At 45.0% G+C, this 24364-nt stretch overlaps 2 protein-coding genes across 6 annotated transcripts in view; one reads left to right on the forward strand and one right to left on the reverse strand.

Annotated features, from left to right (window-relative positions):
- tpcn1 (two pore segment channel 1) overlaps positions 1–2473 on the forward strand; it is a 30358-nt gene extending 27885 nt beyond the window's left edge. For 2 of the 3 annotated variants that reach the window (XM_071352894.1, XM_071352896.1), the window contains 3 exons: positions 433–572; positions 657–737; positions 1066–2473. In XM_071352894.1, the coding sequence (XP_071208995.1) occupies positions 433–572; positions 657–737; positions 1066–1170 (326 nt within the window). In that variant the 3' untranslated portion in view covers positions 1171–2473. The other variant, XM_071352895.1, reaches the window with a different exon arrangement.
- Positions 2474–3629: 1156 nt separating this feature from the next.
- Positions 3630–24322, reverse strand: LOC139545286 (mitochondrial sodium/calcium exchanger protein-like). Of its 3 annotated transcripts, none has more exons than XM_071352904.1 (15): positions 23792–24321; positions 19038–19190; positions 17776–17828; positions 17186–17243; positions 16842–16947; positions 16586–16753; positions 16151–16267; positions 15627–15695; positions 15397–15527; positions 15043–15184; positions 13241–13362; positions 12989–13142; positions 12799–12879; positions 12584–12648; positions 3630–5636 (listed from the first exon to the last, which is right to left on the reverse strand). In XM_071352904.1, the coding sequence occupies exons 1-15, from the start codon at positions 23987–23989 to the stop codon at positions 5448–5450; spliced, it is 1806 nt and encodes a 601-aa protein (XP_071209005.1). In that variant the 5' UTR covers positions 23990–24321; the 3' UTR covers positions 3630–5447. The 3 variants fall into 3 exon arrangements, with proteins under 3 accessions (XP_071209005.1, XP_071209006.1, XP_071209007.1); XM_071352906.1 differs by lacking the exon at positions 3630–5636 and adding an exon at positions 10608–10748 and having other exon boundaries at positions 23792–24322; XM_071352905.1 differs by lacking the exon at positions 17186–17243 and having other exon boundaries at positions 16842–16957; positions 23792–24320.
- Positions 24323–24364: the final 42 nt, after the last annotated feature.

The raw sequence follows: 24364 nt of genomic DNA on the forward strand, positions 1-24364 counted from the left end.
GAGATGTGTGTTTGTGTGTTGTAGATGAGAACTGTATAGTGTTTGAGATGTGTGTTTGTGTGTTGTAGATGAGAACGGTATAGTGTTTGAGATGTGTGTTGTAGATGAGAACGGTATAGTGTTTGAGATGTGTGTTTGTGTGTTGTAGATGAGAACTGTATAGTGTTTGAGATGTGTGTTGTAGATGAGAACGGTATAGTGTTTGAGATGTGTGTTTGTGTGTTGTAGATGAGAACGGTATAGTGTTTGAGATGTGTGTTTGTGTGTTGTAGATGAGAACGGTATAGTGTTTGAGATGTGTGTTGTAGATGAGAACGGTATAGTGTTTGAGATGTGTGTTGTAGATGAGAATGGTATAGTGTTTGAGATGTGTGTTTGTGTGTTGTAGATGAGAACGGTATAGTGTTTGAGATGTGTGTTTGTGTGTTGTAGATGAGAACGGTATAGTGTTTGAGGCAGAGGTGAGTCGTGACGAGGCGTTGGCTACTCTGGAGCTTTATAAGAAGACGTGTCCTGGGCTCTCCTCACTTAACTCTCTACAGGGAGTACTGCTGGCCATGGACCGCAGTGGGGTGAGAACACACAGACCTACACTCACAAATGCACGCACACAAACCCCGTCCTACACTCTTACAAATATAGACGTGTGTGTGTAGAGCTCGTCTCTGGTGTATCTGGGTCGGAGGTCGCGGACCAAGAGTGACCTCAGCATGAAGATGTACGAGGAGGAGATTCAGGTGAGTCACATTGCCATGACAACCAGAACCCTGCAGACTGCTCCATCTTAGATGTCACTTTAAATGAGACTTGAGATGACTTGATCTAGCTGAAGACAGGATGTTGATCTTCCCTCACTGTCTAACCAATGGGATTATACATATGACTATATTTCTGACATGTCAGCTGTGACACTTTGTTTTTTAAATGGATGGTGTGTGTGTGTGTGTGTGTGTGTGTGTGTGTGTGTGTGTGTGTGTGTGTGTGTGTGTGTGTGTGTGTGTGTGTGTGTGTGTGTGTGTGTGTGTGTGTGTGTGTGTGTGTGTGTGTGTGTGTGTGTGTGTGTAGGAGTGGTATGCTGAGTACTCCAGAGAGAATTTACCCCAGTCAGACAGAAGCCTAGTGGAGAGAGAGCTGGACATCCCTCCTCCCTGCCATGAACATGAATCCTAACCCCAGCTCAACTCACAAGGACTACTTAGCACCAACTAATATTCACTCACTGTTTCTCTCTTTCAAACACACTCAAACACACCTCTTTGACTTCAGTCATCATGCCACAGAGCACTCTGAACTAAATGTTTTCCACAATGACAATACGGAGACCCACTCAACACTCCCTCCCTCCACCCATCCTGAGGGATTGTACTCTGGCATCCTACTGGACAGTCAGGATGTGATGATGTCATTGGACTACAGCCTGGATCCCAGCAGTGATTTGTGTTGATATAAATCATGTTTTCTCTCTGACTGGATCGCAGTGTTCAAACAGGTTTAAGAGCTTTATCTAACCCCAACCCTTACAGGACTTCGTCTGCTGATGCATGGATAGGAGAAGCAGAGCATCGATGGATGGGTTAGAGGTCAGGGTTTTTAAGGGTTAGGCACTCTAGCTGTGAGACAGAGAGCTGATGTTCAGGACCTGAATACAACGAGACACTAGGATGGACTTGGGATTTCACAGTACTCTTCTTTTTTTTACTGCACGGAGAGGACACATCTGAACAGGGAAAGGACACATCTGAACAGGGAAAGGACACACACCATAGATACATAGAGGACTCTAGTGCCCAAAAGCCTGGTGTAGCCTGGGCAGTGCCATTGAGGACTTTAACCATTTTGAAGTAGTCAACTGGGTGGGACTTTCTATGGCTTAAGGAAGGATCAAATCATTCTATCCAGGTCATCAGGAAGGATCAGCCAATTAATTATACTCGTACCCAGACATTCCATAACTGCATGTGTCAGTAAATCGCTAACCTTGGCTTTATACCTGTTCAAACACTCCAGGTGGCATTATGCTCCCTTTAAGTTTGTAGAAGTAGTAAAATAAGAAACTTGACTACTTCAAAATGGAGAATGGCTCAATGGTGCTGCCAATGCTCTGACGCCGTAATGGGACAGATACAATGTTGCGTCCTCCATCTCTATGAGATGGACACTGCTGCATGTAGATACACACTCTACAGCCTATTTTGTAGCCACTCCCCCTCCTGTGTTCATTCTGAGGTCAGTGGGCATCGGACTGTCCTGGCATCAAGACACGCCCGCCCTGTCTGCCAGTAATAATCTCAGCCCCCTCAAAAGCCACTACACACACCCCTCAAACCCCTGCACCTGTCCAGTAACCTACACCTATATCTCCTAACCAGTGTTTCAACAAACCTAAGACAGTACTTTACTTTTATAACTTGTTATTCTGTCAGTGTGTTAAATTAGGAATAATTTAAATAAATGTTTCACTTTGTCAAGTGCATTTGCATAGCTACCTTAGATTATTTTTTTATTTTTATGGTAACCTTTATTTAACTAGGCAAGTCAGTTAAGAACAAATTCTTATTTACAATGACGGCCTACACCGGCCAAACCCGGACGATGCTGGGCAAATTGTGCGCCGTCCTATGGGACTCCCAATCACGGCCGGTTGCGATACAGCCTGAATTTGAACCAAGGTGTTTGTAGTGACGCCTCAAGCACTTAGATGCAGTGTCTTAGACCGCTGCGCCACTCGGGAGACTTGGGGCTCAGACTAGCCCTGAGATATGGCTATAGACACCTATGGTCTATGGTTGTTACATGAAGGATGTTTTTATTTATATCTTTAACAGAGACCATACATAATAATCAACATTTCAGAACCTAGACATGAGCCTTTATTTATTTTCTTTAATCTTTATTGTACCAGGAAAAGCCCATTGAGACCCAGAGTCTCTTTTTCAACGGAGACCTGGACAAGAAGGCAGCTACAAACAATCAATATATTAGAATTAAACATACATCAATTGAATACAATTCAACATGAAAAAAAAGCATCTACACTCCTCTGTAACAGTCTCCCTTATTTATTTGTTTTATTCAGTCAGTGGCACTAACATATCTAGATGAAGCATTGGTTGTAGACTATTCCATGCCCCTGTAAGTAGCAATCACCTAGCAGACCCGGTATGGTAACTGCTGGTGGTGAAGGAGACCAGACTACAGAGTTAAAAGGCTTTGTAGATGAACACATACAGCTTTCTGCACATATAAAGTGAGGTCCAACCCACCACTTGGTACAAGGTGCAATGGTGGGTGAGTGACTTAGCATTTGTAATAAAGCGTAAGGATGCATGCATATACAACCAATTACAGAGAAAAGTGGCCTGAACAATCTTCTTTCTTGCCATAAGCGGGAAGCAAGCCTTATTACAAAAATAAAACCACAATTTCAATTTAGGCTTCCTCACAAGATTATCCATATGAACTTTAAAGGACTTGTCATCCAACCATATACCTAGGTATTTGTAGGATGACACTTCAATGGATAAGTGTTAGGAGAATTATGTTCTCATGTTCATTAACCAATTAAATTACTCGGTCTGCTATATCAGGATTTGTAGGATACTGATAGAAATAAAAACAGAGGCCCAGTCTACAATAGTCAAATGTTTATTCACGGGAACGTTCCGCCTATCATTTCCTGTACATTGGTCTATATACCTCACATTTCGTCATAAATGTCCCTCCTTTCAGAAACAATGACAATATAGTTCACAAGTCTTCTTCTCATACATTGTCTGCCACCTTTTATACAATCTACTACAAGCCCAAGGTCTCTCCCCTCCCTGGGTGAGGACAGAATGTCCTGTAAGGAACACAGTAGTAGAGCTAGTCTGTCGATAGCTCCTCTTATCTCATACATTGTCTCACACTTGCATCCTGCTTACATACTAACTTGGAACAAAAAGTCCTGCTCTTTAATTCTGACAAACTACACACATCAGATTTATAGATGTATGATTCTAATAAATTTCATACAATCATACAATGACAGGGTAGAATTCTGTTAGTTATAGTTCTATGCTAAATGTATACATCATTTAGTCAATCATAAAATTCATAAGAATAAGCCACCAGATGTGACCATGCTAACCTTCTCTGGCTGAGTGCTAGCTCTGGTAAAGGTCATGAATTTAGTTTTTTGTACATTCAATACCAGTTTGAAACCATAAAGGGAGGCCTATAGTGACTGAAAAGCAGTCTTGAGCTCTTCAACAGCCTGAACCAGAGGGAGCACATGAATATATGACAGTATCATCTGCATTTAGATGCAGCTTTGCTGGTTGCATCCCATTTCCCAAATCATGAATACACATTGAGAACAACACAGGAGCTAAAATGGAACCCTGGGGCACACCTCTATTAATCTTAAGAACACTAGACTTGTGATTGTCAGCATATACATATTGGTTTAGGAACTGTTTACTGCCCTGTTACTGAGCCTAGCTCGCAACAATTCATGGTCAACTGAATCAAATGCCTTTGATAAATCAACATTGTGCTGCTCTGTTTAAGTGCATTTATGTCCTTTGCCAGTTGTGGTGCTGTGCTCCGATCTAAAACCAGACTGAACCCTGCATACGATCTTTTCAATTAAGATTTTTTTTTTTTTTACTGAGTTCATTAGGGATTTGTGATATACCTGGATCTCAGTTCCTTTAACACATATACACACAGCCCAGACAAAGTTCTCATAAGAGTATCCTTTACCAAAGGTGCAAATATCTATCAGGGGCAGTAATGTACTACCTCTATATCTATCATACATCGGTCATAGTAAAGAAAACTATTTCTTAAACATTGTTTGAAGCTACTATGTAAAGTAGCTTGTTTAGGGCCATCTTCAAATCATTTTAACAGCTGCGCCCTGCTGTTTCATGTTTCAGAAGTTGGAACTATATAGGTATTTCTAAGCCATAAATGCATAGAGCACATTTGACAATTTACTCACATCAACCATTACATACAGCAGTGTGTCTCGCTAAGATAGGAGACACTGCATTCACATTGATTTAAATGAGAGAATTCCCTAGTGCTACTGCAGCTTTTTTCTTGTATTTCTTCTCCTTGTTGGTATATGGGTAACTTTTAAAACAGTGTTATACTGCTTTCACATAAGATTCACGGTATGTTGTCTGTAAAAACAATTGTCCCTACAGTCATTTCTGTATGTGTGTATAATTGTTTTGTGTGGACCCCAGGAAGAGTAGCTGTTCTCAAGTAACAGCTAATAGTGATCTAAATATAAAAATACAGTCAGTGCAAACAGACTAAAGTAAAGCCACAGGGTGATTTTCTCCAACTCAATTAAGGCCCTGTGTTACTGGCTTTAAGTCATTCAGGTCTCGGACCATCTTGTCAGTAATCGCAGGTGGCTCCACCAGACTGGTCCAAACCATCCCTTACTGGCTTCAGGTGTGGATAAAGCCAAATTCAGTGAGCAGCGCAACCAGGAGGAAGACCGTGTAGAAGAGCAGGAGGAAGATTCCATGGGACCGGCCCATGTGGAAACAGCGCAGAGGAACTAGGATGAAGGAGAGGACCAGAGAGAGACCCAGAGAACCTGCTAGAACCCAGGTCAACAAACCTGCTGGTACAAACTGGGGGGTGGGGGTTGGAGGAGGGGGGGGGGGGAATAGGGTAATACCAGTCCAATCATGTGGAAACTGAAAAAAGGTGTCGCACAGAGTTCAATATCGGGATGGCTGCTATTCTCATTGATAAACATTTTCATTTATTTCCTGATAACTCTCCTATCCTATGCACTTCAGACAAAGACATTTCTCTGGTCACTACCTCTCTACAAATGTTTATGACACCCAATTACAAACTCAACTCATATATATATACAGTTGAAGTCTGAAGTTTACATACACTTAGGTTGGAGTCATTAAAACTCGTTTTTCAACCACTCCAAATTTCTTGTTAACAAACTATAGTTTTGGCAAGTCGGTTAGGACACAAGTAATTTTATCAACAATTGTTTACAGACAGATTATTTCACTTATAATTCACTGTATCACAATTCCAGTGGGTCAGAAGTTTACATACACTAAGTTGACGGCCTTTTCCAAGCTGTTTAAATTCCAGAAAATTATGTCATGGCTTTAGAAGATTCTGATAGTCTAATTGACATAATTTGAGTCAATTGGTGGTGTACCTGTTGATGTATTTCAAGGCCGACCTTCAAACTCAGTGCCTCTTTGTTTGACCATGGGAAAATCAAAAGAAGTCACCCAAGACCTCAGAAAAAAAAATGGTAGACCCCCACAAGTCTGGTCCAACACCTGAGGGTACCATGTTCATCTGTACAAACAATAGTACGCAATTATAAACACCATGGGACCACGCAACCGTCATATCGCTCAGGAAGGAGATGCGTTCTGTCTCCTAGAGATGAACGTACTTTGGTGCGAAAAGTGCAAATCAATCCCAGAACAACAGCAAAGGACCTTGTGATGATGCTGGAGGAAACAGGTACAAAAGTATCTATATCCACAGTAAAACGAGTCCTATATCGACAACCTGAAAGGCCACTCAGCAAGGAAGAAGCCACTTCTCCAAAACCGCCAATAAAAAAGCCAGACTTCGGTTTGCAACTGCACATGGGGACAAAGATTGTACTTTTTGGAGAAATGTCCTCTGGTCTGATGAAACAAAAATAGACCTGTTTGGCCATAATGACCATCGTTATGTTTGGAGGAAAAAGGGTGAAGCTTGCAAGCCGAAGAACACCATCCCAACCGTGAAGCACGGGGGTGGCAGCATCATGTTGTGGGGGTGCTTTGCTGCAGGAGGGACTGGTGCACTTCACCAAATAGACATCAGTCAGGAAGTGGCTTAAGGACAACAAAGTCAAGTTTTGGAATGGCCATCACAAAGCCCTGACCTCAATCCTATAGAACATTTGTGGGCAGAACTGAAAAAGCGTGTGCATGTAAGGAGGCCTACAAACCTGACTCAGTTACACCAGCTCTGTCAGGAGGAATGGGCCAAAATTCACCCAACTTATTGTGGGAAGCTTGTGAAAGACTACCTGAAATGTTTGACCCAAGTTAAACAATTTAAAGACAATGTTATCAAATACTAATTGAGTGTATGTAAACTTCTGACACACTGGGAATGTGATGAAAGAAATAAAAGATGAAATAAATCATTCTCTGCTATTATTCTGACATTTCACATTCTTAAAATAAAGTGGTGATCCTAACTGACCTAAGACAGGGAATTTTTACTAGAATTAAATGTTAGGAATTGTGAAAAACTGAGTTTAAATGTATTTGGCTAAGGTGTATGTAAACTTCCGACTTCAACTGTGTGTGTGTGACATTAAGGTGACATTAAGGTGAAGCAGTCCTCTAAAGACACAAAAGACAATAATACAAGAAACAATACTTCTATTGCCTCTCCCTCTACAATACGCACTTCCGGGTTGGAGCGAGTAGTTGCATTCCGCTTTGCTCCACAGGTAGTATTACATTTCATTTCATTACAGTACAACAGTTTGATTTGTTTGATCTTAGCTGGCTACATAGCCGTCTTTGTATCCAAGATAATTGTGTAGTCTAGAGTAATTGTCGAGGTTACCTAGCCAGTTAGAGGTTACCTAGCCAGCTACACTTTCAAACAAAGTCAACAACGCAGCCACTGCTAGCTAGCCTATTTCACCAGCCAGCAGTACTATATCATTTTAGTCAATAAGATTTTTTGCAACGTAAGCTTAACTTTCTGAACATTCGAGACGTGTAGTCCACTTGTCATTCCAATCTCCTTTGCATTAGCGTAGCCTCTTCTGTAGCCTGTCAACTATGTGTCTGTCTATCCCTGTTCTCTCCTCTCTGCACAGACCATACAAACGCTTCACACCGCGTGGCCGCTGCTACTCTAACCTGGTGGTCCCAGCGCGCACGACCCACGTGGAGTTCCAGGTCTCAGGCAGCCTCTGGAACTGCCGATCTGCGGCCAACAAGGCAGAGTTCATCTCAGCCTATGCTTCCCTCCAGTCCCTCGACTTCTTGGCACTGACGGAAACATGGATTACCACTGATAACACTGCTACTCCTACTGCTCTCTCCTCGTCTGCCCACGTGTTCTCGCACACCCCGAGAGCTTCTGGTCAGCGGGGTGGTGGCACTGGGATCCTCATCTCTCCCAAGTGGACATTCTTTCTTTCTCCCCTGACCCATCTGTCTATCGCCTCCTTTGAATTCCATGCTGTCACAGTTACCAGCCCTTTCAAGCTTAACATCCTTATCATTTATCGCCCTCCAGGTTCCCTTGGAGAGTTCATCAATGAGCTTGACGCCCTGATAAGTTCCTTTCCTGAGGATGGCTCACCTCTCACAGTTCTGGGTGACTTTAACCTCCCCACGTCTACCTTTGACTCATTCCTCTCTGCCTCCTTCTTTCCACTCCTCTCCTCTTTTGACCTCACCCTCTCACCTTCCCCCCCTACTCACAAGGCAGGCAATACGCTTGACCTCATCTTTACTAGATGCTGTTCTTCCACTAATCTCATTGCAACTCCCCTCCAAGTCTCCGACCACTACCTTGTATCCTTTTCCCTCTCGCTCTCATCCAACACTTCCCACACTGCCCCTACTCGGATGGTATCGCGCCGTCCCAACCTTCGCTCTCTCTCCCCCGCTACTCTCTCCTCTTCCATCCTATCATCTCTTCCCTCTGCTCAAACCTTCTCCAACCTATCTCCTGATTCTGCCTCCTCAACCCTCCTCTCCTCCCTTTCTGCATCCTTTGACTCTCTATGTCCCCTATCCTCCAGGCCGGCTCGGTCCTCCCCTCCTGCTCCGTGGCTCGACGACTCATTGCGAGCTCACAGAACAGGGCTCCGGGCAGCCGAGCGGAAATGGAGGAAAACTCGCCTCCCTGCGGACCTGGCATCCTTTCACTCCCTCCTCTCTACATTCTCCTCTTCTGTCTCTGCTGCTAAAGCCAATTTCTACCACTCTAAATTCCAAGCATCTGCCTCTAACCCTAGGAAGCTCTTTGCCACCTTCTCCTCCCTCCTGAATCCTCCTCCCCCTCCTCCCCCCTCCTCCCTCTCTGCTGATGACTTCGTCAACCATTTTGAAAAGAAGGTCGACGACATCCGATCCTCGTTTGCTAAGTCAAACGACACCGCTGGTTCTGCTCACACTGCCCTACCCTGTGCTTTGACCTCTTTCTCCCCTCTCTCTCCAGATGAAATCTCGCGTCTTGTGACGGCCGGCCGCCCAACAACCTGCCCGCTTGACCCTATCCCCTCCTCTCTTCTCCAGACCATTTCCGGAGACCTTCTCCCTTACCTCACCTCGCTCATCAACTCATCCTTGACCGCTGGCTACGTCCCTTCCGTCTTCAAGAGAGCGAGAGTTGCACCCCTTCTGAAAAAACCTACACTCGATCCCTCCGATGTCAACAACTACAGACCAGTATCCCTTCTTTCTTTTCTCTCCAAAACTCTTGAACGTGCCGTCCTTGGCCAGCTCTCCTGCTATCTCTCTCAGAATGACCTTCTTGATCCAAATCAGTCAGGTTTCAAGACTAGTCATTCAACTGAGACTGCTCTTCTCTGTGTCACGGAGGCGCTCCGCACTGCTAAAGCTAACTCTCTCTCCTCTGCTCTCATCCTTCTAGACCTATCGGCTGCCTTTGATACTGTGAACCATCAGATCCTCCTCTCCACCCTCTCCGAGCTGGGCATCTCCGGCGCGGCCCACGCTTGGATTGCGTCCTACCTGACAGGTCGCTCCTACCAGGTGGCGTGGCGAGAATCTGTCTCCGCACCACGTGCTCTCACCACTGGTGTCCCCCAGGGCTCTGTTCTAGGCCCTCTCCTATTCTCGCTATACACCAAGTCACTTGGCTCTGTCATATCCTCACATGGTCTCTCCTATCATTGCTATGCAGACGACACACAATTAATCTTCTCCTTTCCCCCCTCTGATAACCAGGTGGTGAATCGCATCTCTGCATGTCTGGCAGACATATCAGTGTGGATGACGGATCACCACCTCAAGCTGAACCTCGGCAAGACGGAGCTGCTCTTCCTCCCGGGGAAGGACTGCCCGTTCCATGATCTCGCCATCACGGTTGACAACTCCATTGTGTCCTCCTCCCAGAGTGCTAAGAACCTTGGCGTGATCCTGGACAACACCCTGTCGTTCTCAACTAACATCAAGGCGGTGACCCGTTCCTGTAGGTTCATGCTCTACAACATTCGCAGAGTACGACCCTGCCTCACGCAGGAAGCGGCGCAGGTCCTAATCCAGGCACTTGTCATCTCCCGTCTGGATTACTGCAACTCGCTGTTGGCTGGGCTCCCTGCCTGTGCCATTAAACCCCTACAACTCATCCAGAACGCCGCAGCCCGTCTGGTGTTCAACTTTCCCAAGTTCTCTCACGTCACCCCGCTCCTCCGCTCTCTCCACTGGCTTCCAGTTGAAGCTCGCATCCGCTACAAGACCATGGTGCTTGCCTACGGAGCTGTGAGGGGAACGGCACCTCCGTACCTTCAGGCTCTGATCAGGCCCTACACCCAAACAAGGGCACTGCGTTCATCCACCTCTGGCCTGCTCGCCTCCCTACCTCTGAGGAAGTACAGTTCCCGCTCAGCCCAGTCAAAACTGTTCGCTGCTCTGGCACCCCAATGGTGGAACAAACTCCCTCACGACGCCAGGTCAGCGGAGTCAATCACCACCTTCCGGAGACACCTGAAACCCCACCTCTTTAAGGAATACCTAGGATAGGATAAAGTAATCCTTCTAACCCCCCCCCCCCCCTTAAAAGAGTTAGATGCACTATTGTAAAGTGGTTGTTCCACTGGATATCATAAGGTGAATGCACCAATTTGTAAGTCGCTCTGGATAAGAGCGTCTGCTAAATGACTTAAATGTAAATGTAAATGTAAATGTGTGTGTATATATATATATACACTGCTCAAAAAAATAAAGGGAACACTTAAACAACACAATGTAACTCCAAGTCAATCACACTTCTGTGAAATCAAACTATCCACTTAGGAAGCAACACTGATTGACAATAAATTTCACATGCTGTTGTGCAAATGGAATAGACAAAAGGTGGAAATTATAGGCAATTAGCAAGACACCCCCAATAAAGGAGTGGTTCTGCAGGTGGTGACCACAGACCACTTCTCAGTTCCTATGCTTCCTGGCTGATGTTTTGGTCACTTTTGAATGCTGGCGGTGCTTTCACTCTAGTGGTAGCATGAGACGGAGTCTACAACCCACACAAGTGGCTCAGGTAGTGCAGCTCATCCAGGATGGCACATCAATGCGAGCTGTGGCAAGAAGGTTTGCTGTGTCTGTCAGCGTAGTGTCCAGAGCATGGAGGCGCTACCAGGAGACAGGCCAGTACATCAGGAGACGTGGAGGAGGCCGTAGGAGGGCAACAACCCAGCAGCAGGACCGCTACCTCCGCCTTTGTGCAAGGAGGAGCAGGAGGAGCACTGCCAGAGCCCTGCAAAATGACCTCCAGCAGGCCACAAATGTGCATGTGTCTGCTCAAACGGTCAGAAACAGACTCCATGAGGGTGGTATGAGGGCCCGACGTCCACAGGTGGGGGTTGTGCTTACAGCCCAACACCGTGCAGGACGTTTGGCATTTGCCAGAGAACACCAAGATTGGCAAATTCGCCACTGGCGCCCTGTGCTCTTCACAGATGAAAGCAGGTTCACACTGAGCACGTGACAGACGTGACAGAGTCTGGAGACGCCGTGGAGAACGTTCTGCTGCCTGCAACATCCTCCAGCATGACCGGTTTGGCGGTGGGTCAGTCATGGTGTGGGGTGGCATTTCTTTGAGGGGCCGCACAGCCCTCCATGTGCTCGCCAGAGGTAGCCTGACTGCCATTAGGTACCGAGATGAGATCCTCAGACCCCTTGTGAGACCATATGCTGGTGCGGTTGGCCCTGGGTTCCTCCTAATGCAAGACAATGCTAGACCTCATGTGGCTGGAGTGTGTCAGCAGTTCCTGCAAGAGGAAGGCATTGATGCTATGGACTGGCCCGCCCGTTCCCCAGACCTGAATCCAATTGAGCACATCTGGGACATCATGTCTCGCTCCATCCACCAACGCCACGTTGCACCACAGACTGTCCAGGAGTTGGCGGATGCTTTAGTCCAGGTCTGGGAGGAGATCCCTCAGGAGACCATCCGCCACCTCATCAGGAGCATGCCCAGGCGTTGTAGGGAGGTCATACAGGCACGTGGAGGCCACACACACTACTGAGCCTCATTTTGACTTGTTTTAAGGACATTACATCAAAGTTGGATCAGCCTGTAGTGTGGTTTTCCACTTTAATTTTGAGTGTGACTCCAAATCCAGACCTCCATGGGTTGATAAATTTGATTTCCATTGATAATTTTTGTGTGATTTTGTTGTCAGCACATTCAACTATGTAAAGAAAAAAGTATTTAATAAGAATATTTCATTCATTCAGATCTAGGATGTGTTCTTTTAGTGTTCCCTTTCTTTTTTTGAGCAGTGTATATGAAAGGGTACTGAAGCTAAGAGCAGACGTACCGTCACCACTGGCTCGTTGTTAAACATCTGCATCAGACAGCCAATGCCCACTCCAATCAGCATGTCTGAGAGGAACACGGTCAAGGCAGAAACATGATGCATACACATAGCAGAGGTACACACACACTCCCATTATGCTTTTCACAGTCATAAACACACACACACACTCGCATTATGCCTGCACAAACATGTCCAGAAGACACACAAAAGGATACTAAAGATGATTCCCCCAAAGCAGGCTGATATTGCCATCTGAGGGTAGCCCTGGCGAGCGATGGTGACGTCAGAAAAACTATCTGGAAATAAACAGATTGAACACTACAGCAAGCAAGCAGTCAGTCTGTCTTCTGTTGAATGATTAGTAGGGGAGTGCAGATAACCTCAGTTTGTGTGTATGTGTCTCACCCCCTATGCTGTTTCCCCAGGCCAGCAGTGTGAGACCCAGTAAATTGTTGGACAGACTAAAGACCACACCGAGCATGTGCAGGATACTGACCACCTCCAAGGCCGCAGCACTGATCCATATCGCACTCACCACAAAGCCCAGCAGAGAGAACAGCTATGGAGAAAACCCACACACACATCATACACACTCACCACAACACCTAACAGAGACAACAACAGTTATGGAAAGAAGGAATGTGTCTGTGTTCTTACTGAGTGGTATGGCGGGGGGTGGTTGTTGGTGGTGGTGAGGAAGACTATGGCGGAGAGGAAGAGGCCAAAGAGCAACGTCAACGCCCAGACAGGAAACTGATCCTCGATCCGATACATCCCGTCTAGAGAGAGAAAGTGACACCAGTCCAGTGGGTTAGCACACTTCTGGAGAGGATGTCACATTTTACAGAATAGAGATTGAGGTTCTTTGACCACACACCCATACACAATAGTGGCGCGCAGGTCAGCTGTTTGTTCACCTGTTCCGCAACCGCCAGACTGTATGTAATAAAGTGAAAATCTGAAGCCCACACCCAACCCTCTAATATAGCAAATGCGCTGTAGGCTACAGGCAGAAATGTCAGAAATCAATAGAATGAATGTTTCAATCTAGTTGACATTGGTAACGTTCTCGGTCATCTCTGATTCTTTCGTGGAGCAAAGAAGTATAGGGACCTGGGAGAAAATAAATAAACATTTTCTCTGCAAAATTTCCAAATGAAATCAGTTTGACCAGTTGTAAGGAAATAGAAAGCTGTGTAAACGACCCAACATGTTTCTGATAAGATTTCAGTTCGGCTTGGATGCACATTTTATGTGGTTTAAATACTAGCTTTTATGATACTGATCAAGATATCACCTCTACAGCAGTGGAGGCTGCTGAGGGGAGGGCGGCTCATAATGGCTGGAACAGAGCAAATGGAATGGCATCAAACAACTGGAAACCATGTGTTTGATGTATTTTATACCATTCCACTAATTTCACTGCAGCCTATACCACGAGCCCGTCCTCCCCAATTAAGGTGCCACCAACCTCCTGTGCTCTACAGACTGTGTCTAACTGCACATTCACATTTTCTCAAGATGCTGAAAGAAAGAAATCATATTTCTCCACTCCTGTTCCCATATCCACATTTTTCCTACATTTGATGTATAATTTTACTGCAAGAAATGCTTAACTATTTTAATATTAAGGCTATGTGAGAGGTTATAGACCTACAGTCAGTGTCCAGATTTCAGTTTCCATTTAACCCATCTGAACAGTAGGCAGTACAGTTCCCTTGGCGTGCCATAGGCCTATTTGAAGTCCCCGTCTTGTGACTGTCGAATTTGTATAGGGCCTCACAATCATCACACATAACACAGCTGGCAATGCTGTCATCCTCTTTTAACACTTCACCAAATCTTTCCCAAACATGACTTTTCTGGCACTCCTTTCTCTTTATTGTCAACTCTCCATTTCACAGCTTTTCTCTTGATTAAACTCCTCAGTGGATTGACATGAACCTTCTCTGCCTGTTCGCAAAAGCTGATTGGTATGTAGGCTATTTGGCATGCGTACAGTTAGGCCCTAACGCCTTGATCACACCGACAGCGTCATTGAGCAAAATGTTAAACATCATCATCTGGCTATGTGTGCAACAAAATTTCAACATTCACCTTCTGCTACCATTTCTGTCAAGCCATCTACACATACAGTTTGATGCATACGTTCAACGTGTGCACAACGCACTGCAACTGCCTCTGCAACGCAATGCTGCAAGGCAAATGCAGTGTTCCATTGGAAATGAATGTACTTCTGGTGTACCAAAATGCAATGATGCTGTCGGTGTGATCGAGGTGTACACTTATGCACTAATACCAGATTGGTTTTTCTTTCACTATTTTAGGCTAAATGTGACCTATAGATATAAATAGCACAAGAATTATACATTTGTGGATTTTTTAAGGAATTAAACCCAGGCGGGCAGCAGATAATGAGTCAACCTGCGCTTCACTAATACACATGCATGTAGACTTACACTCTCCAGAACGGAAGGTGAGCACACACACCAGTGGTGCGGTGATGAGGTGGAGGCAGTTTAATGGTCTTCTCCAGTTCCTGTCTTCTTTATCAGGATCCACCACTGGAACAGTCAGCAGCAGCAGCACCTCCAGTGGCATCTGGTGGACAGGGGAGAAACTGCAGCTCAGTAACCACACATTCAAGCACACAATGATGCTCCTCCTGTCCAAACAAAAACACAAGGTCTGGCTCTGTTTACAACCCCTGTCATAACACTTACCCCTAATTATTACAGTTCTGCAAATAGAAAAGTGCAAAGACAAAAATTCAGATCTGCAAATAGAAAAACACACATGTCATACATGCACACCTTTAATATTTTGATGGCCCTCCAGCGCCAGGACTTCCTCCTCCAGATCCTGCTGTCCACCGGGTTGAGAGAACTCAACAGGATCGTACTGGTTGATTCACAGTAGGGCAGCAGGGGACAGTACTCACTGTCTATACATGCACAAACACAAACACTTGACTGGATTGATTCTCGTAGCACACCCCAGCGGAATAACTTAGTAGAATGTACACAGTGATTGTGGTTGTTACCGTAGTCCTCCTGGATGCTGCTATTAGATATAAGAATTGCCTCATCATCGGACTCAGACGACTGGAACTCTGCAGGCAGATATGACTGTCAGACACACACACACAGTCTTGTACAGCTAACCTTGTGGGGACACACAATTCAGTCCCATTCAAAAGCCTGTTTTTCCCTAACCTGTACTCTTACCCTAACTCTAGCTCCTAACCCTTAATGTAATTCCAACCCTAACACTAATTCTAACCTTAACCCTAAACCCCCTAGAAATAGCATTTGACCTCGTGGGGACTAACAAAATGTCTCCAATTGGTCAAATATTTGTTTGTTTACTATTCTTGTGGGGACCAGAATAGTTAAACATGTCCACCAGGTGACACTCACTGTGTGTGTGTGTGTGTGTGTGTGTCAAATTAAATCAAATGTTATTTGTCACATTTTTCGTAGACTATAGGTGTAGACTAACTGTGAAATGCTTACTTACGGGCCGTTCCCAACAATGCAGAGTTTGTTGTGTGTGTGGGTGTGTTACCTGGTACATGTGTTGAGCTCTGGATGGAACTTCTGGTCGCTGAGTGTTTCTGATGACTGTAGATGTAGGCACTCGTGATGACTGTTATCACATACACCACATACAGCCCCAGGTACCCTACAGAGAGAAACACACACCTTATTCTTATTTCACCCCATTCACCCCGGTGTAAACAGCCCTAACTTCTGAAGTACACTGAATACTGTGTCTAGGTCTGTAATATTTTGACTGGGTTCAAGCTTGAGGGACACAGAGGCATGACTGATAGATGAACCTGAAATAGAGAGAGGTTTGGTGTTGTGTAGCTCCCAGGGTAATGTTGACTAATACAACCATGACACAACTCTTATTCAACTCTAACGCAAGAAGTCTAACCCAACTGTGTGTGTGTGTGTGTGTGTGTGTGTGTGTGTGTGTGTGTGTGTGTGTGTTTACCCAGTGTCTCTCCCAGTGATATAGTTCCTCTGTAGAGTATGACGACGGTCCAGAAGACAGCAGCCATGTAGAAGATGACATCACGCAGGAAGGGGCGGGACGCCACAGTGAAGGGTTTGACCAATGACACAGCCCCGGCAACCACAGTGGTTACGAAGATACCCGCTCCTATGGACGGAGGGAAAGAGGGATTAACGGACCAGGTCTACTCTGACTGAACAGTGCTTCTATAGCAAGGCGTTGTATGTGTACGTACCAAACAGTGCTCCTATAGCCAGGCCAGCAGTGTGTGGACGGGAGAAGGCCACTGTGGCACTGAAGACATCTGGGGCTCCGTTACCTAGTGCCAGGAACGTAACACCCTGACACACACTGTTAGGGAAAACACTTCTGATGCTAGAGTAGAGTTTGTTTGTGAGTGTATTTGTGTGTGTGTGTGTGTGTGTGTGTGTGTGTGTGTGTGTGTGTGTGTGTGTGTGTGTGTGTGTGTGTGTGTGTGTGTGTCTGACGAGATGATAATTTAAGCAGATTTAAAGAAAAATTCATGAAAATATGTTGAATGCGATACAGTGTGTGTGTGTGTGTGCTGTAGAGGGATACAGCCACGTTGTGTGTGAGTCGAAGGGTGGAAGAGATGGCTGAGAGGTTGGGACAGAAGCTGAAGATAGAAAAAACATAGATGCGCCTTAGGTCAATCAATAGGTAACCTAGAACCCCCTAGCCTCAAACACAAACAGTATGTAACCACAGTCTGGAGGACATTTGCTGTGTCTGTGATACATGTGATCAGTCACATGACCAAATCACAAACATTAAAGTAAGTCTCATCTCCCTGAGAGGAAACCTTAACCATGACACACTCATCTCAGGTGGTCAAGTGACTAGGCCCATCCCACTGGGCACAGATGTCAATTCAACGTAATTTCATTGAAATGACATGGAAACAACATTGATTCAACAGTGTGGGCCCAGTGGGACGTGACCATGTCAACTTGACCTGCTGAAGATAACGCTGTTGTAACTCTGCAGTCAACGGAACACAACCACAAACACCTCTCTCTTTACAGCCAGTGTACAGCGAGAGACAGAGACTGTTAGGAAACTCATGTTTCTCAGTCTTATACAGAGTCTGTAAACTTAACTTACAGGCAGTAAAGACATTATAAACAGAACATGTAAGTGAAACTTACAACTTCGATGCAGTCAGTCCCAGAACTATGAACAAGAACAACAACCAAATAATCTGTAGAGACAGAAGAGGGATAGAGATGAAAGATTAGTTCTGACATGGCCAAAACGTCAATGTTCAAAATATTAAAAAACTTTTATATCAAATGGGCAGGTGTCGCATCTCTTCTTCTCCACAAATAACTAGTGTAGCCTCTACTACTAGGCCTACAGCCTGGGCCTCTGGGGTAACCCAGACTGGGTGGACACCCTGAGGAGAAATCCTCAGTTAAACACTTGTCGTGAAAATGTTTAACCAAGTGAGAGAGACTTTGTCATTTCTTCAAACAATCATCTTTATTTAATAAGAATTGCAATAATGAAGCTGGTCGACCATACACTCTGAAGTGGAAGGCTGAGAGCTCAACCATACACTCTGAAGTGGAAGGCTGAGAGCTCAACCATACACTCTGAAGTGGAAGGCTGAGAGCTCAACCATACACTCTGAAGTGGAAGGCTGAGAGCTCAACCATACACTCTGAAGTGGAAGGCTGAGAGCTCAACCATACACTCTGAAGTGGAAGGCTGAGAGCTCAACCATACACTCTGAAGTGGAAGGCTGAGAGCTGAACCATACAAAAAATACAGAGGTCTTATAGCAGACCTAATATAGCAGACCTAAATATACTTAGTCATGGCTGGTTCCACCCCTGCCTGGCAGATCGGGGCATCACAAGCTACCTTGTGTTCATCTTGTGGTTATATGTGTACCAGGTGATGTTCACCCCCCCTCCATTTGGCTTAGTTTGTCAGAAGCAAAGTTGATTAGAAACAATAGCAAGTTTGTTCTGTTCCTCAGGCTCTCTATCTTGAGTTGCCCCATGTCCTTGACTATACACTCAGAGGGTCTTCGGGGAGCTAGAGGGGAACCATCCTCTTGCAGAAGCACAGCATTGGTAGTTATGAAAATCTCTTACCAATGAGATCTCTTACTATTGCCAAGCACATAGTTGTTAACTATCAATATTCATACAGATATAATCAACAAAGCAGGTAAATATGTCATTTTTCCCTCTCAGCCTGATTTCATGACTCTGTGTTTTACTGCATGGCTCAGTTAAAGCTGATGTAAATCCAGCTTTATTAGAGGAAGTTCTACTCAGAACAGAGGGAAGTATCCGTTACTAGCTTCTATAGAGGTTGCTTCAGCTTCCTTATTTCAATGTAAGTCATTCTGGGTAGTAAGAGCACCTGCTAATGACAAGACACACACACACACACTTACACAGAGTGTGATGGTGAGGGGTGTGAGGTCGGGTGGTAGTAGACAGAAGGTCATCTTGAGGTAGTTGATGAAGCTCTCTTCCATACTGCAGTCTTGGGTGGTCTTCACAAACGCACAGCGATCAACAGCACTCAGGTTCATCACTATGGCACACTGAAAGACAAATGCATGCCCACACACACACCCTTCATCACACTGGAGGGGGGATAAGCTTACAAAGAAACAATGGTTAAATCTGGATACTGGCGACCATCATCTCTCACACTGAGCTCAACACAGACGGGTTAGCTGAGAACCTAATGAAAACAAAGCAGCGCTTTAAGGGGACAGAAGGCCTAGTGTTGTTGTGATTCTGGATGGCCAGATACAGTAGCTTGCAATAATGACAAAAATTCACTAGCTAGCTAACCAACAACTGTAATGATGTATTTGAGAGACAACAAGTGCTCATTGTGCAACTTTATTTATGTTTTCAATGAACATTGGAGATGTTTACATGTTGTCAACAATCTAAGCCAACCCTGTCTGTTTTGCCCCTAGTTGCGCACATGTCGTTTTGTTGCTAAACAACCAACCCCTCTATACAGCCTGACAGTGAAGGTGTCATAATACCCATAAAACCATTTTCCTATAGGGAATTTTAGAAACACTTCCCTAATTTTAAGTGTTTCTAAAATCCCCTATAGGAAAAATTTATGGTGGAAATAACGATTAGAACCATTTAATTCTTCTTTGATGAGGTTTAACGGCGGTTGGCATCCAATATGTTGCATTACCGCCACCTACTAGACTTTAGGTGTGAGAAGGACATAATATATTTAAATAGTGGAGTAGGGTGGTGTTATTTTTATACTTTGCTTGAACAAAATAAATAAATAAACAAACAAATAGCCTACAATCTAACACTATACTCATAAAACAAATATATAAAAATAACACCACCCTACTCCCCTATTTAAATATATAAGTCCTACCTCAGGCCAACAACCTGAAAGGGTGGGACATCACCACTTAACACATTTATAGCAATGGTTATCAACTGTACTGCAGGGATGGAACGTAAGTTGCAGAAGATTGTGGTTGTGGTGGCAGCTGCAGAGAGGTATTTGGGTGTGCAAGACCCTGGAACTCTTCTGATGTCAAGTCTCGCACACCCAAATACCTCTCTGCAGCTGCCACCACAACCACAATTTTCTGAGACTTACGTTCCATCCCTGCAGTACAGTTGATAACCATTGCTATAAATGCTAAAAATCCAATCTTACTGAAACATATATCACTTGTTGGCCTATCCCTCTGTACTGGTACAGATCTACTACTCACAACACTCCTCTCAGGATCCCTCCCCTTTGACCAATCTTCCTCTAATTTCTTCACTGCCTCAGCAGTTGACAACTTCTGCACTACTCTGACCCTGGAAACCTCAACCTGCCTCTCTCGCACCAGACATATCTGATCCCCAGCCCCATGGGCACCACTACAATTAACACATACCACTACTTTCCCCAATGCTACACATTCCTTTGTCTCATGTCCTTCTGCACACTTCTCACACCTAGAAACCTACCTCCTACACACTGCTGCCACATGCCCATAAGCTTGACACCTGTAACAACGTAATGTATTCGGCACAAAAGCTCGTACAGAACAACTTATATATCCTAACATCCCTTTGTCGGGCAAAGGCTCAACATCAATGGCGCCCTTTTCTTGAGAGCGAAACAATTCACATTTCTTGCCCCCATTCGTTTAACGCGGAGCGCCTTCTCCCTCTGACCAGCAGAAACACAAACAATTATCACAAGACCACTTCTGGTTACCCTCACCAATTCCACAGTACGCAACTCAAAACCCAAAAACTTAAATCCTACTGTCACAGACTCATCTTTATCCTGACCCTCGGTGCAAGCCTCGGGCTCCGAGAACTTCACCACACCTACCACCTCCAATACTTCGCCCTCATTCACTTCCATTTCTCCTCCTGTCTTCAGCTCACTCTGCTTACACTTTCTGCCACTCTTCTTTAACAAACCATCTCCCTTTTTTCTGCCATTTTTAACCGACAAGCTCACCGTCTTCCTCCCTCTCTCTTAGACCTCCTCTGCCTCTCTTTTTCCCTCCATATTCCAAATATACGTCTCCTTATGATAATATTGCACTTCTCCTGACATACATCTTGTTCTTGCTTTCACAAGGGACGCCATTTAACCGCTGTCACAATCTCAGTACAATCAGCACGAACCCCTTGGGATGTCAGATCCATTTCCTTATTTGACTGCTAGGTTTTATGGGTATGAGTCATACTGTGGTACTCTATTGGGCTGGTGAAAACAACATAGGTGGATTTACTTTGTGCAGATAAAGGAAAGAGAGCTATTCTAGATTATTGAGATGCACCCAAAATTTCCATTTTAAAAAGGGACGTTTTTTTTGCTCATATATGTAACGGATGTGAAATGGCTAGCTAGTTAGTGGGTACGCGCTAGTAGCGTTTCAATCAGTTACGTCACTTGCTCTGAAACCTATTAGTAGTGTTGCCCCTTGCTCTGCAAGGGCCGTGGCCTTTGTGGAGCGATGGGTAACGATGCTTCGTGGGCGACCGTTGTTGATGTGTGCAGAGAGTCCCTGGTTCGCGCCCGTGTTGGGGCGAGGGGACGGTTTAAAGTTATACTGTTACATTGGTGCCGTGACCCGGATCACTGGTTGCTGCGGAAAAGGAGGAGGTTGAAAGGGGGGTGAGTGTAACGGATGTGAAATGGCTAGCTAGTTAGTGGGTACGCGCTAGTAGCGTTTCAATCAGTTACGTCACTTGCTCTGAAACCTATTAGTAGTGTTGCCCCTTGCTCTGCAAGGGCCGTGGCCTTTGTGGAGCGATGGGTAACGATGCTTCGTGGGCGACCGTTGTTGATGTGTGCAGAGAGTCCCTGGTTCGCGCCCGTGTTGGGGCGAGGGGACGGTTTGAAGTTATACTGTTACATATACACCAATCACGGTCAAGTGAGATCAAATAAAAAAAAGCGCATGTACATGCCTTATGCTAATTGGAAGAGTAGCTGAGTAAAGCTGAACTCAGTTTCTCTTATATCAAGGCAGAATTTAGTATTGATAACTGGTTGCGAGATTTGCTAGCAACAACATTGAATCACCATCAGTCAATAATTCTGAAAACGCTTACCTGTACCAACGTTTGTCCAGTAGAACTGCGGAAATTCATACTTTAAAAAAAAACTTGTATCGACTACAACCACAAATGTTCTTCTTTCGTTGCTCAACCCAAATTAGTTTGTGCCCATTTATTCTCCGTTTACGTAGTGTATCAAGGCCGCTATGTCTCAAGTTGAGCAACACAAACAAGGACAAAGTCGGTGGTTGTATTCGATACGTTTTTATTAAAAGTATGAATTTCAGCACCCCTCGGAAGGACCGCAGTTGTACAGGACAAACATAGGTACAGGTAAGCGTTTTCAGAATTGACCTTTTTACAAGTATCGATTGCTGGTGATTGATTGTTGTTAATCGCGCGACCAGTTATCAATACTCTGCCTGTATATAAGATAATGGAGTAGAGTGTTCCGCGCTACTTGAAGAGTTGCCCAGTTAGCCGCACATCACCAAATATAATCAAATCAACATGATTTTGTCAGAAGTAGAGACACATTTCAAGGGGCACTTGTCGGGGAAAATTGAGTTACAAAGTCAGACTTATGGTTGAAATCTAATTAGATAAACTATATATACAAAAATATGTGGACACCCATAAAATGTGTAGATATGGCTATTTCAGCCATACCCGTTGCTGACAGGTCTGTAAAATTGAGCACACATCCATGCAATCTCCATAGACAAATATTGGCTGTAGAATGGCCTTACCGAAGAGCTCAGTAACTTTCAACGTGTTACCGTCATACGATGACACCTTTCCAACAAGCCAGTAAATCAAATTTCTGCCCTGCTAGAGCTGCACTGGTCAACTGTAAGTGCTGTTATTGTGAAGTGGAAACGTCTAGGAGAAACAACGACTCAGCTGTGAAGTGGTAGGACACACAAGCTCACAGAACGGGACCGCTGAAGTGCATAGTCCGTAAAAATCGTCGGTCCTTGGTTGCAACACTCACTACCAAGTTCCAAACTGCCTCTGGAAGCAACGTCAGCACAAGAACTATTTGTCGGGAGCTTCGTGAAATGGGTTTCCATGGCCAAGCAGCCCACACAAGCCTAAGATCACCATGCGCAATGTCAAACGTAAGCTGGAGTGGTGTAAAGCTCGCCGACATTGGACTCTGCAGCTGTGGAAGCGCGTTCTCTGGAGTGATGAAACGCGCTCCACCATCTGGCAGTCCAACAGACAAATCTGTGTTTGGCAGATGCTGGGAGAACGCTACCTGCCCCAATGCATAGTGCCAACTGTAAAGTTTGGTGGAGGAAGAATGATCTGGGGCTATTTTTCATGGTTCAGGCTAGGCCCCTTAGTTCTAGTGAAGGGAAATCTTAATGCTACAGCATGCAATGACATTCCAGACAATTGTGCTTCCAACTTTGTGGCCATTTCCTGTTTCAGCATGCTCTTGTGGTTGAATGGAAGCAAGTCCCTGCAGCAATGTTCCAACATCTAGTGGAAAGCCCTCCCAGAAAAGTGGAGGCTGTTATAGCAGTAATGGAGGGAGAAACTCCATATTAATGCTGATGATTTTGGAATGATATTTTCGACGAGCAGGTGTCCACATACACTACATGACCAAATGTATCTCACTAACCTTGTCTGTGTTTCCCTGATGGAACATCGCGAAGTGTGTGCCCACCATAGTACCCACGGACGAGCGCAGGTCAGCACCGTCAGGGGATCGGGGTGGAGACGGAACTACCCCGGTACCAGACTCTCCGGAGCCCAAGCCATAAATACATTGAAAACACAACAGCAGCAACATGGAGATAAAAACAACCAGAGATTTCATAATTTATTCCGTTCAAGGATTGCGTCCATTCCGAGACTGGGTGGGTTCGGTTCAGATCAAACCTAAGAATAGAATACTGGGGAAGAAATTAAAGTGTCACTAATTGCTGTAAACTAAATGTTGCAATGAAAAGTTGAAGGCTGCCTGATCAGCAAGAATTAACAGCTTGACCAACCCTTTGTTACAGCCACCTCTTTGTTATGTAGTCGTTACAAATATACGCGCAAAGCTCTTCTTCTTGTAGTTGTTGACACCATTTCTGTTTGAGTGTTCGTAAAGTCCGTGAACATTATGTACAACATCATCTGACTCGCGGACTCCCCAAGCCTGCGTCATCAGTGTTACTTCCTTAAAATACGTGACGTCCACACTTAC

This window comes from Salvelinus alpinus, chromosome 19, assembly GCF_045679555.1.
Source record: "Salvelinus alpinus chromosome 19, SLU_Salpinus.1, whole genome shotgun sequence".
Lineage (NCBI taxonomy): Eukaryota > Metazoa > Chordata > Actinopteri > Salmoniformes > Salmonidae > Salvelinus > Salvelinus alpinus.